General features: G+C 40.5%; 1 protein-coding gene across 1 annotated transcript in view; it reads left to right on the top strand.

Annotated features, from left to right (window-relative positions):
- The window catches only part of yes1 (YES proto-oncogene 1, Src family tyrosine kinase), a 27,708-nt gene extending 10,575 nt beyond the window's left edge, over positions 1–17,133 (top strand). The window contains exons 2-12 of the mRNA XM_046051441.1: positions 1,149–1,439; positions 3,278–3,377; positions 5,152–5,250; positions 6,130–6,233; positions 6,496–6,645; positions 8,414–8,569; positions 10,382–10,561; positions 10,981–11,057; positions 11,841–11,994; positions 12,734–12,865; positions 15,114–17,133. Coding sequence (XP_045907397.1) covers positions 1,157–1,439; positions 3,278–3,377; positions 5,152–5,250; positions 6,130–6,233; positions 6,496–6,645; positions 8,414–8,569; positions 10,382–10,561; positions 10,981–11,057; positions 11,841–11,994; positions 12,734–12,865; positions 15,114–15,322 — 1,644 coding nt within the window. The 5' untranslated portion in view covers positions 1,149–1,156 and the 3' untranslated portion in view covers positions 15,323–17,133. The remainder of the gene's footprint in view (positions 1–1,148; positions 1,440–3,277; positions 3,378–5,151; positions 5,251–6,129; positions 6,234–6,495; positions 6,646–8,413; positions 8,570–10,381; positions 10,562–10,980; positions 11,058–11,840; positions 11,995–12,733; positions 12,866–15,113) is intronic.
- The last annotated feature ends 9 nt before the right edge of the window (positions 17,134–17,142 follow it).

Here is a 17,142-nt window from a genome sequence, read left to right as displayed (position 1 = left end):
CCCCATCTTGACAGAAAAAAACAGAAATGTAGAAATTTTTGCAAATTTATTAAAAAAGAAAAACTGAAATATCACATGGTCATAAGTATTCAGACCCTTTGCTCAGTATTTAGTAGAAGCACCCTTTTGATCTAATACAGCCATGAGTCCTTTTGGGAAAGATGCAACAAGTTTTTCACATCTGGATTTGGGTATCCTCTGCCATTCCTCCTTGCAGATCCTCTCCAGTTCTGTCAGGTTGGATGGTAAACGTTGGTGGACAGCCATTTTCAGGTCTCTCCAGAGATGCTCAATTGGGTTTAAGTCAGGGCTCTGGCTGGGCCATTCAAGAACAGCCATGGAGTTGTTGTGAAGCCACTCCTTCGTTATTTTAGCGGTGTGCTTAGGGTCATTGTCTTGTTGGAAGGTAAACCTTCGGCCCAGTCTGAGGTCCAGAGCACTCTGGAAAAGGTTTTCGTCCAGGATATCCCTGTACTTGGCCGCATTCATCTTTCCCTCGATTGCAACCAGTCGTCCTGTCCCTGCAGCTGAAAAACTGAATACTTATGACCATGTGATATTTCAGTTTTTCTTTTTTAATAAATTTGCAAAAAATTCTACATTTCTGTTTTTTTCTGTCAAGATGGGGTGCTGAGTGTACATTACTGAGAAATAAAATGAACTTTTTTGATTTTTGGAAAATGGCTGCAATGAAATCAAGAGTGAAAAATTTAAAGGGATCTGAATACTTTCCGTACCCACTGTACATCATACTGATATATGATGTATGTTGGACAGAGTGTAGAATATCTAGTCTTTGTGTGTTTCAATAACCTCCTTTCGTAGCTTTAGCCACCTTTACAACAAGCATCTTTGGCATTTTATGTTCAGGTTATACCCAAATCTCACATTGCTGATTTCTAACCACACATCTTGTAAAAAAATCCATCTCCATTACAAAGGGCTGTCTTGCATTCACAGTTAGTAGTTGATGTGTATCTAATCACTTACAGAAAGTATTTGCATTTAGTTTGCATTCACGGTTGGTTTTGTTGATCACAATCCGTATCCCAGAACTTGTGTTCAAGTCATATCTAAGTCATCTATGACCGGGATGACTGAGAATCTACACAGACAATCATAACTTACTTTTTCTTCTCCTTCTGCAGGCTAGACGATGGGTTGTGTCCGGAGTAAAGAGGACAAGGGCCCGGCGCTGAAGTACCGACCTGACAACGCAAATGCCACACCGGTCAACACCCACCTGGGCCACTACGGGCCTGATCCCACCCTGATGGGTCATTCCCCAGCTATGAAGACACACAACAACAGCTACAACAGTCACGCTGCCGGCCTCACGCCCTTTGGGGGGGCGTCTTCAATAATGGCGCCCTTTGGCGGGCCCTCCACCTCCTTCACCTCAGTGGCGGTGAACAGTCCCTTCCCCGGTGTCATCACAGGTCAGTTTGTGGAGAAGATTTAAGGTTACAGAGGGAGACATGGTACTGGGAACAAGGGGATTTGCATATTTCAGTATAAAGGCATTGAAAATTTCTCAACATGAATGAAATGTCCTTTTATTATTCAAATAAAGTCACACAACTTTGGTCCTCGAGACAGAAGTATAAAAGCTGTGCTGCCTTTTAAAGAGAACCCAAACTGAAGGATATACTCAACTTAATTGTAAACCCAAATACAGCGTCAACTTCTGAAACATTGTCCTATGCCATTTTCTAACTTTTATTTCTGTTGTGTAAATGAGCTTACAACTTTAGAATAAACTCCGCTGAACATTTGTTATGCACGGGGCTTTATGAGCAGCAGATGTTATGCAAATTAGACATTTGAAACGAGTCTGCCAAAACATCAAGACCAAAGAGAAGCCTAAAATAGCTCTATAATATGGGAAGTAATGCAGCAGGCATGGCATCTGAGGAGCCAAAGAAAACGATTGCATGCACTGAATTTAGTCATGCAGTTTTTTTTATTTTCCACAAGAGTTTGTCTTAGAATAACTTTCTAATGAAGTGTTTCTTGGGAAGGAAATGACTATCGGTGACATGAAAAGTAATCTCTAGGGCTGTCCCCGACTAAAGATTTACATAGTCGAATCAGAATCGTCAAGTCCTGCCTATAATCGACGAATCGTGTGTTTTTAATCTTAAGAAGCTGCAGAGCTACACTGTAAATTTCAAGCTAAACTGAGTCTTTCTCTCTCTCTCTCTCACTCGCCCCTGCCATTCACCAGTCTTGTGCAGAGTTATACGTGCATTACTGCTGCCGCAGTTCCTCGCGGGTCTATTTCAAGTAGCCGGCTATTTATAAACGATAAAATATTCTTTGTGTGGTTCATCAACGGTGATAAATTTACCCGAAAGTCCCGCAAGGTGCGGATAACTCGGCACAACACCAGTGAAGATGGGGCTCCATCTCTTCAGCAAGTTCTCATCTGCCACTGCACACATGCACACTACGCTTACACATGCGCACTGACGATCCAGGGTTAGGGTTACAATTCTGGATTTATTCACGCACTTCAAAAACATTTATTGAAAGTCGAATCAGGCTCCGCCCATCGAAGCATCGAATCTTCGACTATTCGGGGCCAGTAATCTGGTGCCGTTCCCTATGGTTAATACGTTATAGATTGGATGGGTAAAATATGCAATAAATGTATGAACGATGTTTGCTCACAAAGCACACACACATCCCTCAGTCCCTGTCTCACTCTCAAGGAGGATAATCTGGCCTGAGGGGCTGCTGTAGATCTAATCCTGCCCGTTCTATTTCCTCCTCAAGATAAACACATCAGAGTCCTGTTGTCTCTCTGCACTCCACCACTTCAGAAAAATCAGCTCTTTTTGTTATATGCAGTAGATTAAGTGACATCGATTTGATTCATGGACTTAAAGTGATACCCCTGAGTTTGGGAATTTGTGAAAGGAATATTCTGTTTCCCTCGTGTTTACGCGGTAGTTGTATTTTTAGGCCAATTGAAGAATTGTTCTATTCTGCGATACAGTCTTGAATTGCATTAGCATAATCAGTTTGATTATATGTTAATTAAGATAATACCATGACTCAAGTATAAAATATTATAAAAGTAACAAAGGAGGACAATCAAAATGAGCATTTTGTTGCCTTTATCTGACGGTCAAAGGTGTTGGTGGTTTGTTGTACAACATTTTGAGATAAAAAAACAAGTGAATGATTAAAAGAGAAGCCTTTTTTGGTACTCTGTGAGATTAACCAGATATGATATGCACACCTCTAACACTCAGGTTTCTCTTGCTTTCAGGTGGTGTCACATTTTTCGTAGCGCTGTACGACTATGAAGCCAGGACGTCAGATGATCTGTCGTTCAAAAAAGGAGATCGCTTCCAGATTATCAACAACACGTGAGTGCATTTGCTTTTTACACTGACAAACTCCTGCTGCGTGTGTGTGTGTGTGTGTGTGTGTGTGTGTGTGTGTGTAATCCCTCATTGTATTCACGTCTGATATTAAGGTTGAAATCTGTCTGGGGTTAATGGGTTCCTCTAATGGGCCATCTGTTTAGTCCACACCACTCTTCTCCTGCCGCAGATCATTCCTCCAGTTTAATGTATTACATGTGGGTTCCTCATTTAGTAAAATACAAGCAATGCACATAATTAAATCAGTAATTGTTATCCAGTTGTTGCAAAAGTCGTATCCTTAACTCTTAGCTCTTTTTTTCAGTTTTTATGGCACTTGTGTTACGAATCCACAATATACGATACTTTGCACCTATAGTATGTCCTTTATTTCCAGAACTACATTTCAGAGATGCTTATCATAATAATATTCAAGGTAGTGAGAGTAAATTATAATGAAAAGGGAAATACTTCACTACTCCTTCCTCACTACCTACTGCCGCAGCATCATCTTTTTCCCAGGCGTGCGCAGGTGTGAAAATAGGCAGAGCTCCAAGTGCTCTACAAATTCTGTTCTCCTCATTCATCACACACGTCCTCAACCACACTCCATGAACACGTTGCATTTGCAGTGATGAAAATACCATCTGCTTTCAGAGAAGAGGTGGGTTGAGAACAGATTTGCTCTGTTTTTCAAAAAGGCCAGTAGGCAGATTTTCCCTGCACCTCAGTTCCTCCTCTTTGAATCAAAGCTTGCACATCTGCTGTTAAACATACCAGGAACTGATTTTTTTTTTTCTGTAGGCTCTGTTTTTTAAAAGTTTTCATGGAAAAGCTGTGGAAACATAGCACATATTACAATTCATTTTTGACACTATTTTAAAAGTCAGTAATTTTACTTTTACATTGTGCTGGGTATCTATAAGCTATATTTTAATTCCAATTAAATAATAATTACTTGCCATCAGTGTTGGAAAGTAATTCAGCACATGTTCTCAAGTATTGCATTTTAGCACAGTTTTGAATTTTTTTTCCATAGTCGGCTACTTGTACACTACTACATTTCAGAGGGTAGTAGGCCTGGGCGATATAGCCAAAAATGTTATCACGATACATTTCAAATCATTGTTTCACGTTTAAAGGCAGATTTTTTTCCTCAGAGTGAAAGTTAAAGAAATCAGGTGGTTAATTGTGGCTTTAAAGTTTTCATTCAACATTAACTGAACATTTGTTGTTATTGAGGAAAATTATATCACGATAATTATCATTGTTTTATTGCCCAACCCTAAGCTGTAGTTACTAGATACTTTCAGATAAATTTTTTACATTAAAACACATATGATAGGCATATAACATTCCTGTCATGGCCCAAAGAGATAAAAATATCCAATATTCATACAAACAAAGGTTAGAGATGCATTAATTCATACATAACATGTCAATCATGGGCCTTTTTTCTGCAGAACAAGTAATTTTACTCTTGATACCTCGAGAGCATTTTGCAGATGATGCTTTGTGCTTTTACCTGAGTAGGATTTGAACGCAGGGCTTTTGATTGTGATATTGGTACTTTTACTTGAGTAAAGGATCTAAATAGTTCTTGTTATGGCTTGTAAAGATTAGATTCCTGATGTGGTTGAATGACGCATAACGCGGCCTTGTTCCTTTTCTGTCTTTGTGTACTATTATACCGTCTGTCTTCTTTTCGGAGTAGGTGTATTTTTCATTTCTGCTTTTGTGTCTGTATGGTGTGTTTCTAATTTCCTTCGCTCTTCAGGGAAGGCGACTGGTGGGAGGCTCGCTCCATCAATACGGGACAGAAAGGTTACATCCCCAGTAACTACGTGGCTCCAGCAGACTCCATACAGGCTGAAGAGTAAGAGCTCATTATCCTTTTCTAACATTCTGTCTGTCCCTGTCGTTCTCCAACTTGTTTTCCCTTCTCATTCCTTTCGTATTTCTCACCCTGCTCAGTTAGTTCTCCTCTGATTATAACGGCATGATGCGGCTGGGCGGTCACACATTGTGACTAAATCATGTATTAACATGGCAGGGAATCTAAACAATCGAGTCTTGTATTGTTGCTGAGAGGCGGTGGCATGCCCGTTGCTGTTCATCCTGTGTGACAGAAACATTAAGGGACTGTGTTGCTTTTAGGCAGTTTCTGGCCTGGTTTCTCTTTGCCTGACCACCATTTTATCAATAGAAGATTTTTAAGCTACACATAAAGTAGCAACAGTGTTCAGGATTTTTGGTTCCTTCTCAGTTTAGTCTTGAAAGAAATATGTGACATTGGAAAAAGAAGTAAAGTTCTATGAGTTTTATGATTGTTTACTGCTGTGAGCTAATTCTATACTTATTTTTTCAGAGCAATAGGAACAAACCTTTTTAAGAACAAGCAAAAGATGGTATTGCATGGAGTTAATAATAAGCTATGATTATAGTAGTATGTTTTAAATTATTTTGACTTAAATGAGATATTAAGCTATTTATTAGCCTTTGTCTGACTTTGAAGGTAACCACATTAGAGCCATATAACTTCCTGATGCTTACTGTTAACTAACGTCAAATTTATTTTATTTCCCTGTTCATGTGGTCTTGATGTTTAACTTTTACCGTGAGGATTTATGATTCAAAATGTAAATATCACATCAGCAGTGCCATATTCTTTTTCCATCAATAAGAAAATCCAACTTGTTGTACAGGATATCACATTGAGAGGTCCTCCTGTGACTGACTTTCTGTATTTTGGCAGATGGTACTTTGGTAAAATGGGCCGCAAAGATGCTGAGCGTCTCTTATTGCTTCCAGGGAACCAGCGGGGCACTTTCTTGGCACGAGAGAGTGAGACGACCAAAGGTACGGGAATTTAGTTCTCGAAAGCAAGACTGTAATGACAATGCTGCAGTTTGAATTACCAAGGCAAATGATGAAAGCCTTTCTCCTTATTTGTGCATGTGCAGGCTGTGGACCCTGGTTTTATTGCAGCCATATGTTAATTAATATAGAAAAAACACTTTATTTTATTTAAATGTTGGTCAGAAGTTAAATGTCTTTTCATACTTTTGTTTCTGTTACTATGAAACACAATAACCAAACTTAATTGCTGTGGATTTTAAAGGTGCCTACTCTCTGTCTATCCGGGACTGGGATGACGTGAAGGGAGACAATGTCAAACACTACAAGATCCGTAAACTGGACAACGGCGGTTATTACATCACCACTCGGGCCCAGTTTGAGACACTGCAGAAGCTGGTGAAACACTACACAGGTATGCAGCCATCCACATGACCGACATCTTCTTCTCCTGTAGGTAGCATTTAGACAAATTGTTGTTTACAGCTGGACAGCCACTCTCACTTAGAGCAAGTTGGGTTTTTTTCTTCTTTCAGACTCATATTTGGAGTGTGTTATCTGGACAAACATACCAGTGTTTATTATAGTAATTTATACATTTGGTGGTTGTCTGTGTTGTTGCAATACAAGTGGTCTCCACTCTTGTTTCATTTGATATTTTAGCCAATGAATTCGGTGCATTGTAGTAGAAAATGCATTATTCAGCAGCGGATCTGCTGCTGGGATATGTATTGAATATGCTTTACAGAGGGGCTGTGGTGTTTCTCAAGCTGTGCTTTCACTGACACAGTCGCAGCTCAGTAATCACGAAAAAAGTCCCCAAAAAAGCGTAACCAATGTGAGACTTAAGTCAAAAGAAGCGTGAATATAAAAAAATATTTAAAAAACAGTCTTAAACCTGCTGTAATCTCCACAACATTGATAAGCAGAAAGCCGTTCCTAAAAATCTCTTGCAGGCTGTCACAAGAAAGCATCTGAATGATGTAAACACACGCAGGACAAACTGTTTTTTGAAAACCTTGCAAGAATCCAGTGAAACTCCCAGGAGCAGAATCTAGAAAAGAAGATGTTTATTATGTGACTCTTTAACATTTAAGGTCTTGTGTCGTTGACTCTGCCCCGCTGGCTTTCACATATTTCATGTAATTCACTCACTGCCTGCTCTTTATAATTAATGACAAAGGTCTACACGCCTTTATATTCCCTCTAAAGCCTTTTCACTCTACACGATTTTTAGTCCGATTTGCCGCTCGGCAAGCTCGGCGACCATCAGGCTGTGATCGGCGGTAAATCAGCGGTTGATCAGCGGTCGGCAGTAGTTATGTGTGAACTACTCAATGACGCATCAAAACGGCTCCCCAACACATTTCTGACACATCGCCGACGTCTGCCAGATATCTAGCGTGCCAAATTTCCCGTTACACATTTCTCGTGTGTTTTCTTGACAAAATGTGGTTTGGAGACCAGCTTCATGCAGACTCTGTCACCCGACGCTGTGACCCCCTGTCACCGATCAGTCACGTAGTGTGAACGCCACAGCGACTTCAAGACTCCTGTCACAAGACGGCAAGTTGTGTAGTGTGAACGGCACGGCAGTCGGCCGACGCTGAAAATCGTCTGCACGACTCTTAAGTTAAGCCTTTGACTTTGAAGTCAATAATAACCGAGAACCAAACAATTTGTAACCTCTTACCTGTTCAGTGGCTGATTTATTACTTTTTCTCCCTTCAAATGGGACATTTCACATGGCGGTTAGTTCTTCAGCTGTTTTAGAAAAACGTTTATACCAAAAACAGCACCTTGATCTTTTTGCTTTTGAAATTTTAATTAAATCAACAAGTTCAACACGGTTCACGTCGTTATGGGGAAAATAACTAGATCAATTGAATATTTCTGGAAAGAAAAATCTAAAAGGATTTACGTTTGTAAACGATGGGTCAACAGGTCCAAGCCTTTTCTTTGTTGTGGTTTGATTGTAGTTTACAGCTGTTGTCGTGTAGTAGTGAAATATTTTATTCATCACAGGTTTACACTACACTTGCTCTGCTTCTTTGCTAGGATCGTGTATGTACTTCTCACTACTAAGTGGCTGTGTTTGTGTTTAACAGACTGGCTCCAAATTAACGCTCATTCTTTTTTTTGTCCCCCCTCGTGTGTGTCTTTACATGTCTGTTCCTGACCAGAACATTCGGATGGTCTGTGCTACAGGCTGACAACTGTATGCCCCACGGTGAAGCCTCAAACTCAGGGACTAGCTAAGGATGCCTGGGAAATACCGCGAGAGTCTCTCCGACTGGAGGTCAAACTTGGCCAGGGCTGTTTCGGAGAAGTCTGGATGGGTAAGACATGGTTACTGTTGTACTCGAGCGCACAGTTTACGTTTCAGAAACACTCATACATACATATCTATAATTCAATATGGTTAACTGAAGGGATAGCACAGTAAATAATACCTACCAGTCAATTCTGTCTGACGGCTGACCAAAAACTCTGCTGCATCTTTTTTTGCCGATTAATCGGATTGATTTAATTAATTAATTTATTGGGTCTGTGTAATGCCAGAACATACCCATTAGAATTTCCAGAAGCCAGAGTTGACATTTAAAGGGACCCAAATATATTCAGTTCAATATCATAGAAGACAAATAAAACTGGAATCAATTCATTTTTGACATTATTTCTTGAAAAATAACTTAAATTATGCATTGATAATAAAATGTGTTACTGATTAATTTTCTCCAGATTAACTAATCTATTAATTGACTCATCATTTCAAGTAGAAACATTTGTAGAAACTGCTGATTGGGGCAGTTTCAGTGACTTTAGCTGATTGCAGTCCACAGTGTTGCTTATATGCACGCTAATGTGGCCAGACTCTTGAAAGCACCATTAAAGGGGTTATGGTTTCTTTTTGAGTTTGTATGTTCATTCCACAGAAACAGAATATGAAAGTGTTTTTGCTGTGAAATTCACTCCTTACACTGAGTAAAAGTCAGCATGAAGAAGATAATGGTTGAGTCATATTTGTGTGAAATCTGTCAGCACAAGTAGATGTAGCCGAAGTGGTTTACCTCAGTAGCACTAGATAGCGGGTGTGGAAGGTTGACTTTGTTTCACGGTCTGCCAGGACGCACTCAGATTGGTCCGCAACCTTCCAATGTCAACAACAACACAAATAAAAAGATAGAATACAATCTGTAGTATTGATGTTTAACTGATCATGAATTAGTAGATAATATAAACAACTGCATGGACATATACTCAAATACAGATTCATATGCATACAGAAACCAAGCTTCCACTGTACATTATTTATAACTTAATTACCTTAAAGTTGAGTGGGACTGATCTCAGTAAAGAGCGTGTCTTGCTGCTGCACTGGCCCACATACTGATGTAAATGCTGATTACTGACCACACACACACACACACAGCACAGCAATCGCAGGTCACCTCCTACGCTTCAGCCCTTCCAGCGAGCACGACATTCTGCTTTCATCACTCAGTCTTTCACGCTTTTCAAGCCTGGCCTGCAGCAAGCCTCCACTGTGCATTCCCAGGAATCCCTCTCTGTCTCTCCCCGCGTGCTTGTCGTTTATGGGCTTTCTGCTCAGCTACAACTTCTCCACTGAAAGTCCCTCCCTCGCTCATCTGCTCAACATGTAGTTTTTAAAATGTATTACATTGGCTTGTTCTAGTTGACCTCCATTGCTCTTCTAAGGTGTGTGTGTGTGTGTGTGTGTGTGTGTGTGTGTGTTCAGTATGATTCATTCATGAAGGTCAGCCTTATGACGGAAGCTGTAGAGCTCATTGTGTGTAAGCAGGGCGTGAGTAAGTGGCTCTCGACCAGGAAGTGGCTGATTATTTAAGCTTGTGCTAGTTCTCTCCTGAGCTGCTATTTACACATGGGAGCAATGCTAGCAATCACTGGCATGACTGATTTTAGGATTGACTTTTCTATCACTTTAAAAGGGGTCAAAAAGTCTTTAATGTACCTTACACTGTAATATTACAACACTGGGTCACTTAATAAATTGGAAATGTTATTTCCTTAGTAATACCTTTCAAGCTGCACAAATGCAACATAGGTATAGGTTTATGGTCTGTGACAAACATAAGTGACCATTTTATTTTCATTCATTTTTTATCCAGGCACATGGAATGGCACCACTAAGGTGGCCATTAAGACCCTGAAGCCAGGCACCATGTCCCCGGAGGCCTTCCTGCAGGAGGCTCAGATCATGAAGAAACTCCGACATGACAAACTGGTGCCTCTCTACGCTGTGGTCTCTGAGGAGCCTATCTACATTGTAACAGAATTTATGGGCAAAGGTAAGGACAGGTCGAAATCCTAAACCAGAAGTTAAGAAATAAGCACAAAGCACATGGAGAGTGTTGAGCAGCCTTCATATTGCCAGCCTCACGCCTGAGCTGGTACGTCACAATACACGGTATAAGCTGCTTTTATTTACATGAGGTAAAGTCAAGGGAAACGTCCTGAAGAAAAGATTGAATTGTGCAGTAGATTTTAACTTTTCTATTAGGACTCTAATTAAAGTAGAATAATGGAGAAAGCCTCTTGTGAATCTTTGCAGTCATGTTGCCTCCTAATGCTTGTAGTTATTGTAGCGTTTTGTGATGCTGGACTCTTGTACCAACTGATGCTGCGTTTATTCTTGGTATTTTTTATTTATACAATTCCCAGACATGTATTGATTCTGCTTGACTGTAGTCTCCTAAACCCTTGACAGGTAGTTTACTGGACTTCCTGAAGGAGGGCGATGGTAAATATCTGAAGCTGCCCCAGCTGGTGGACATGGCTGCCCAGGTAAGATCAAAACACCCCGTCTGGCACAGAAACTCCCTTTTGTTTTTGTTTTTTTACCTGCCCAACTGCTTATTCAACTCTGTGTGAGACAAGGCGGTGTGTGTATGAGGTCAAAAATTCAGTCCTTGTGAATAAGAGTTTAAGTTTGTTCTCCATCTGGCTGTCATGTCGGTTTAATATGCCTCCCCTCCCCTGCCTCCCTCTCTCCTTCCTCCTCCCGACTGTATGTGCCTCCTTTCGTTCTCCACCATTTAACTGCCTGTAGCACTTAAACACTGCTCATCAGAGGCTACTTAAGCTCGTTGGTTCGGTCACCTACTGAGATGTGCTCTTAATTCGCCTCGCAGCCCTCCCAGGCTCCCTCTTCTCCTCACTCAGCAGAGTGGAAAAGTGTTTGTGAATGAGACCGAGGCAGGCTGAAACCTCGAGACGCCTCAGAGGGGGTTGCCAGCCTGTGTGTGGAGATGTTGGATAGTTGTGTTAAAGATTAGTCTTATCATTGTTGTCACAGCTGCATATGATCTCACTTTTTTCCCCATTGTTAATTCTGCATTAATATCTGGGTCAAATACTAGGTCAATGAAGTGGATGCTTCCTAACATGACAGCTCACTGTTACCCATCTTAATTAGTCATATTTGATCTTAATCTTTTCATTTGCGAAAGCTACAATTTCCTGCTTTTTTCTCTGTGACTGTTTGCTTTAGTTGCATCATGATGCCATTTTGTCTTTGTTGATTCCCGTTCCCCCCCCCCCCCCCCCCCCTGTTCAATCCTGTCCCAGATCGCAGACGGCATGGCCTTCATCGAGAGGATGAACTACATTCACAGGGACTTGAGAGCTGCCAACATCCTGGTGGCTGACAACTTGGTGTGTAAGATCGCTGACTTTGGCCTGGCCCGGCTTATCGAGGACAACGAGTACACCGCCAGACAAGGTGTGTGTGTGTGTGTGTGTGTGTGTGTGTGTGTGTGTGTGTGTTAAGGATTGGATGCTGTTGGTGCACCGTGTCTGCATCTGTGCGGACTTGAATTGGCTTTAGTTTAAATAGACTGCAAAGTTATTCTGAACCCTGAACGCCTACACTCAGGCTTAAATTTATCTCTTACCATGACTGTAGATTAGTCAATTCATTTATCAGGCTGTCGTTTCTCAAGCAGAAGCACTCTCTTCTCTTGTTCCTCCGACTCAGCTGTTGTTTATCTTCATCGTATGTGACGGTACACTGATTATCTTTACTGTTGGTAGGACAGATAAAGCACTTTGAATATTTCATGTTGGGAATGAGGAACTTGTTGTTTTTTTTTTTTTTACTATTTACTCACATTTTGTGGACCAAACTGTTTAAAATATAGTCAGCAGATTAATTCATAATGACAATGATTGCTATGTGCAGCTGTACTACCCCTCTATGCTTACTTGAACTGAAGCACAAGAGCCCGAACTGACGCTCATTCGTTTCATCATACGTTCTGTCTATTTAGGCCACAATGTTTTACTCGTATTTGTTGATAAATCTATTAGTCAATCAACAGAAAGTTCAACGTCTTCTGTCTTTTTTTTTGTCAAGCAAAAAATGCCGAACTGGTTTCAGAAATCAGTTGTTGGAGATTTGCTGCGTTTATTTTTTTTTTACTCCACAACTTGAAAGACTAAACTATGCTTCTTTTTTTCAGGTGCTAAATTCCCCATCAAGTGGACGGCCCCCGAAGCTGCTCTGTACGGCCGCTTCACTATCAAATCTGACGTCTGGTCGTTTGGTATACTACTGACTGAACTGGTGACCAAGGGCAGAGTGCCGTACCCAGGTAGGGATGAGGGCTACACAGATATGTGGTGGTCAGAAATGTGTTTTGATATATTCCGTTGTTCCTTTTCATTTTACATTTTCTGAATCTCTTGTCTGAAGTTCCCCATGTTTCTCCCAAAGAATATGAATGGAGTATTTTCAAGTTTCCTTCATGGAAAACAGGAAGAATTAATTAATTTTTGCCCCTGGATATTTCCAACATGCTACTCTGATTCATTTAATAGTTCTTCTCACACTGCAGATCAGAACAGATGAAATCTGATATGAGTCAACACAGATGTGTTGCACCATCACTCCTTCTTTCTTTCTGTGGTCTGCTGCCTCATTTCTGACCCCTACTGCCTGAGAGCAGCACTGCAGTGTGTCTGGTGTTGACTGTGTCTGACTGGCACTGATTACAGAGCTTGCCATATGGCAGGCTTCACCACCATCTCCTGTTGTCGGCCATCTGGCTCCTGTGGCCATTTGTTTCAGTGTAAACCATGCGGCGGCCTCAGAGCTGCAAACTCTGAGGGCTGAACCCCCTCTTTTCCCCTCTCAAAACTGTATGACTCACCGGACATTTGTGGCTCATGTCCAGCTGTGCTGCAGTCTTTTTGGGGAGCTCTACTTCTATTCTCTTGCTCGATAGCATAGAAGCAGTATGCGGCAGATACAGACCACATACCAAGCGTCTGCATCATCATTTCTCTATTTTAGTCTGTGTGTGTGTGTGTGTGTGTGTGTGTGTGTGTGTGTGTGTGTATAAAGATACATGTATACTCACTATATATATGTGTGTGTGTGTGTGTGTGTGTCCTTTAGCAAGAAGGTAAAGCCCAATTTGTGTGTGAATGAGGCTATTTGGAAATCATTTTTGATAGAAAGGGCAGTATAAATGCAGTTACTTTACATCATATTTCTTTGTGGGTTTTTATATATATATATATATATATGACAGGCACTTTATTAGTGGAGGTTTTCAGATCCAAAACATAAATCACTCTAACACCTCAGCACCTCAACCCCCGCCACCGTATCATGGTCTCAGCAGCTGCTCTGGGCCTTTCCTCTCTCCAAGAGTGAGATAACCTGATCCCCGCTCTCCCACAGAGAGATGTGTCATAACCTCTTTTAGCTGCAGTTGAGCTCCTCATGGAGCTGTTTCTGCGCCGTGTCATGGGGTTCAGGATCACTGTCTATGGGAAGGAAATCCACAGCTGACACCTGAAGATGAAGCTGCACTGTTTGGTTTTTGCTTGAAATTGCTGCAGTTGATGATTAAGAAACTGGTAACCTTCCATTAGATTTAAACAGGAATTTTTTTTTTGTCATTTAGAGGATGCAAGTAGTTAAGATTGCGGGGAAGTCTTACATTCCTAATTATAACGTATTTCTAGAAAATATTTTTTTTTCTCCCTGTATGTTAACCTCGAAATTGACTTACAGTCTTCTAGGAAATAATGACCCATTCCTTTATCTTTTTTCTTTAACACAGTGGTTTGTGTGGGCATTTTTCTCCTGCTGTCAGGTGCATGATGCCAACATTTTCTACAGCTTCGGGCTGCAAACTGGGTTATTTCTTATCAAAACTTACAGCATTTTTCTTGACCAGAAAACTTTGGGAAAATCTACTTGTCAGAGGTTCACTCAAATAACTTCCGCTGACCCACAGAGGACATAGTCACATTGCATCCCATTTTCAAGTGGCACACCTGTGCAATACCCGTGCTGTCTGATCAGCATCTTGATATGCCACACCTGTGAGGTGGATGGATTATCTCGGCAAAGGAGAAGTACTCACTAACACAGATTTTGACAGATTTGTGAACAATATTTGAGAGAAATAGGCCTTTTGTGTACATAGAGAAAGTCTTAGAACACAATGTTTTGCCAATTTTGACTGGAGCTAAACTGAAATTACACTCTACCCATAAAGCCATATATGTTGACAATCCCCATGATTATGTTTCCTTACCTTTTGATTGGTCAATTTCCGTCTTGTTACATATGACGACAGTGCTTTCAAAATATGATACTTCTGTTTTAAAAAAAATAGCTACAAAACAAAATACACATAAAAACAAGCCTATTAGTTATGATACAATGTATGTACTGAGGTTAAATTACTTGAAAGGGTCCTTTAGCAAGAAGGAAAAGCCCAATTTGTGTGTGAATGAGGCTATTTGGAAATCATTTTTGATAGAAAGGGCAGTATAAATGCAGTTACTTTACATCATATTTCTATGTGGGTTTTTTTCCCCCAGGTATGGTTAATCGAGAGGTACTTGAGCAGGTAGAACGAGGTTACCGCATGCCCTGCCCCCAAGGCTGCCCCGAGTCCCTCCATGAGATGATGAGGCAGTGCTGGAAGAAGGAGCCAGATGAAAGGCCGACCTTCGAATACATCCAGTCCTTTTTGGAAGACTACTTCACAGCCACAGAGCCACAGTACCAACCAGGAGACAACCTCTAGTATGGGGGATTTGATGGGGGATTTGGGGCCAAACTCTGGCGTCATAAAGAGGTACATCAGCGGAGATCAAAGCTTGGGACAACAGAGAACTTCAACAAATGGGAAAAGCCTTGATGAGGCTGAAGAGAAAGAGGTTTTAATGCTACAAACTAATCCACAACCACACTGGTATATCTGTAAGTGCAAGAAGAAAATGTTTCCTGAAGTAGTGGTTTGTCCCTTGTGTACCCAGGGACCAAATGTTTGGGGTGGGAGGGGAGTGTCCAGCTGAGCAGATTGGTGCTGGTACGTTAAGCTCTGGGAACCCTGTTAATCAGAATAATAATCTATATGGCCACAACACTGTGATCAAAAAGAGAGGGATCCGATTTCAGATCAATGACTTCTTGCAGATGCACAGTTTTTTTTTTTAGAACTTTTTTAGATGATCAATTTCCCCTCTCTCCTCCAATGTTCCCCCTTTTTTTATTTTACAACAGAATTCTTTGATATTGAAGTCAAGATCTTTACATGTACATGAGTTTGGTTTGAATATGTAGGTTGATAAGTATGTTTTCTGAGTGACCTGACAACTGTGGCTGAATTGTCAAATATGTGCTGTAACTGTTAAGCTTTGATGGCGAGGAGAAGTAAAAGAAAAAGGGGTGTTCTTTATGGATGCAAGAATGTACTGAGAGATCAAAGCAGATGTACATACAGTATGTGCAAAGAGATGTGTTTTTAGCAGGTGTGATCAGGGGAATGAATGAGAACATGAGAAGTGATTTGTATGATTCTTTTAAACACGGTCACTTGAATGGCAAATCACGCTGATTTATTATGCTTTTTCTTCTTTCTTTTTTTTCATTTAAACAGGGACTTGAAATCATAAAGTGGTATTTTCATTATAAGTGCAAAAACATTTTTCCTGTTTAATGTTTTGAAATGGACATTTCAGCTGTGAAATTTAAGTAAGATTGAGTTCATTTCTGTCTGAAATTAGCATCTTGTCATTTGTTCTGTGCACAACTCTTGATTGCTGTAAAATAATGTTTCTCCTTATATTGCACACATCTACATAGTGTAACATTGCAGTAGACAACTCATCCCATGATAGATACTCCAGGAAACTATTGTTAAATTCACATGTATACATCATGTAAATACATGCAGTTCTAGGATTTCTTTCTTTTCTCAGTAAATCCCACCGACCTGTGATTAAACATGCCTTCAATGTCTTTAGTTCTGTGTGTGCTGCAGGGAAAGTTTTAATCCAAAACCAACATTGCATAAAATTGAATTTCTTAATTTGTAAATGCAACTATGCAAAGTCAACAGGTGATGTTTTATGGAATGAAGAGTCTCTCATGGCATTTGCCTGTGTCAAGCTCCCCTTTATGGTTTTCTGATTTGAAGTCCCCCGTTGTAGAGATGATGGATCACTTCTGGAGTGAAGTAACTAGAAGCAGACAAAACAAACACCTTTGTACACGCTGTGGTCAGGTCATGGGCTTTTTGCTTTTATAGTTATTGAGAATATAAAAGTCTAATAACACGTTCTTAGAGGTACTTCCAAAGTCTGTCCACCGGTATGTCATGGGGAAATGTGAGAAGATGTAAAGGCATCCTCTTATTGGCATTCACGAAGTAAGCTTAAGAATTGGACGAAGATGTGAACATTTTTCTGTTTCTTTTTGTGCGTCACTCACAGCCTAATATGTGATTGTTCCTAAACATGGGACTTGAACTAGTGGGGAGATGCTAATGAAATTAAAGAGAATGGTAACTAATATGATTTTGTACAGAAAAAATAAAGGTTTTACTGAAAGGTTTCCTTTAGC

This window comes from Micropterus dolomieu, linkage group LG06 (assembly GCF_021292245.1).
Source record: "Micropterus dolomieu isolate WLL.071019.BEF.003 ecotype Adirondacks linkage group LG06, ASM2129224v1, whole genome shotgun sequence".
Classification (NCBI taxonomy): domain Eukaryota; kingdom Metazoa; phylum Chordata; class Actinopteri; order Centrarchiformes; family Centrarchidae; genus Micropterus; species Micropterus dolomieu.
This window is presented reverse-complemented; position numbering and strand designations above follow the sequence as displayed.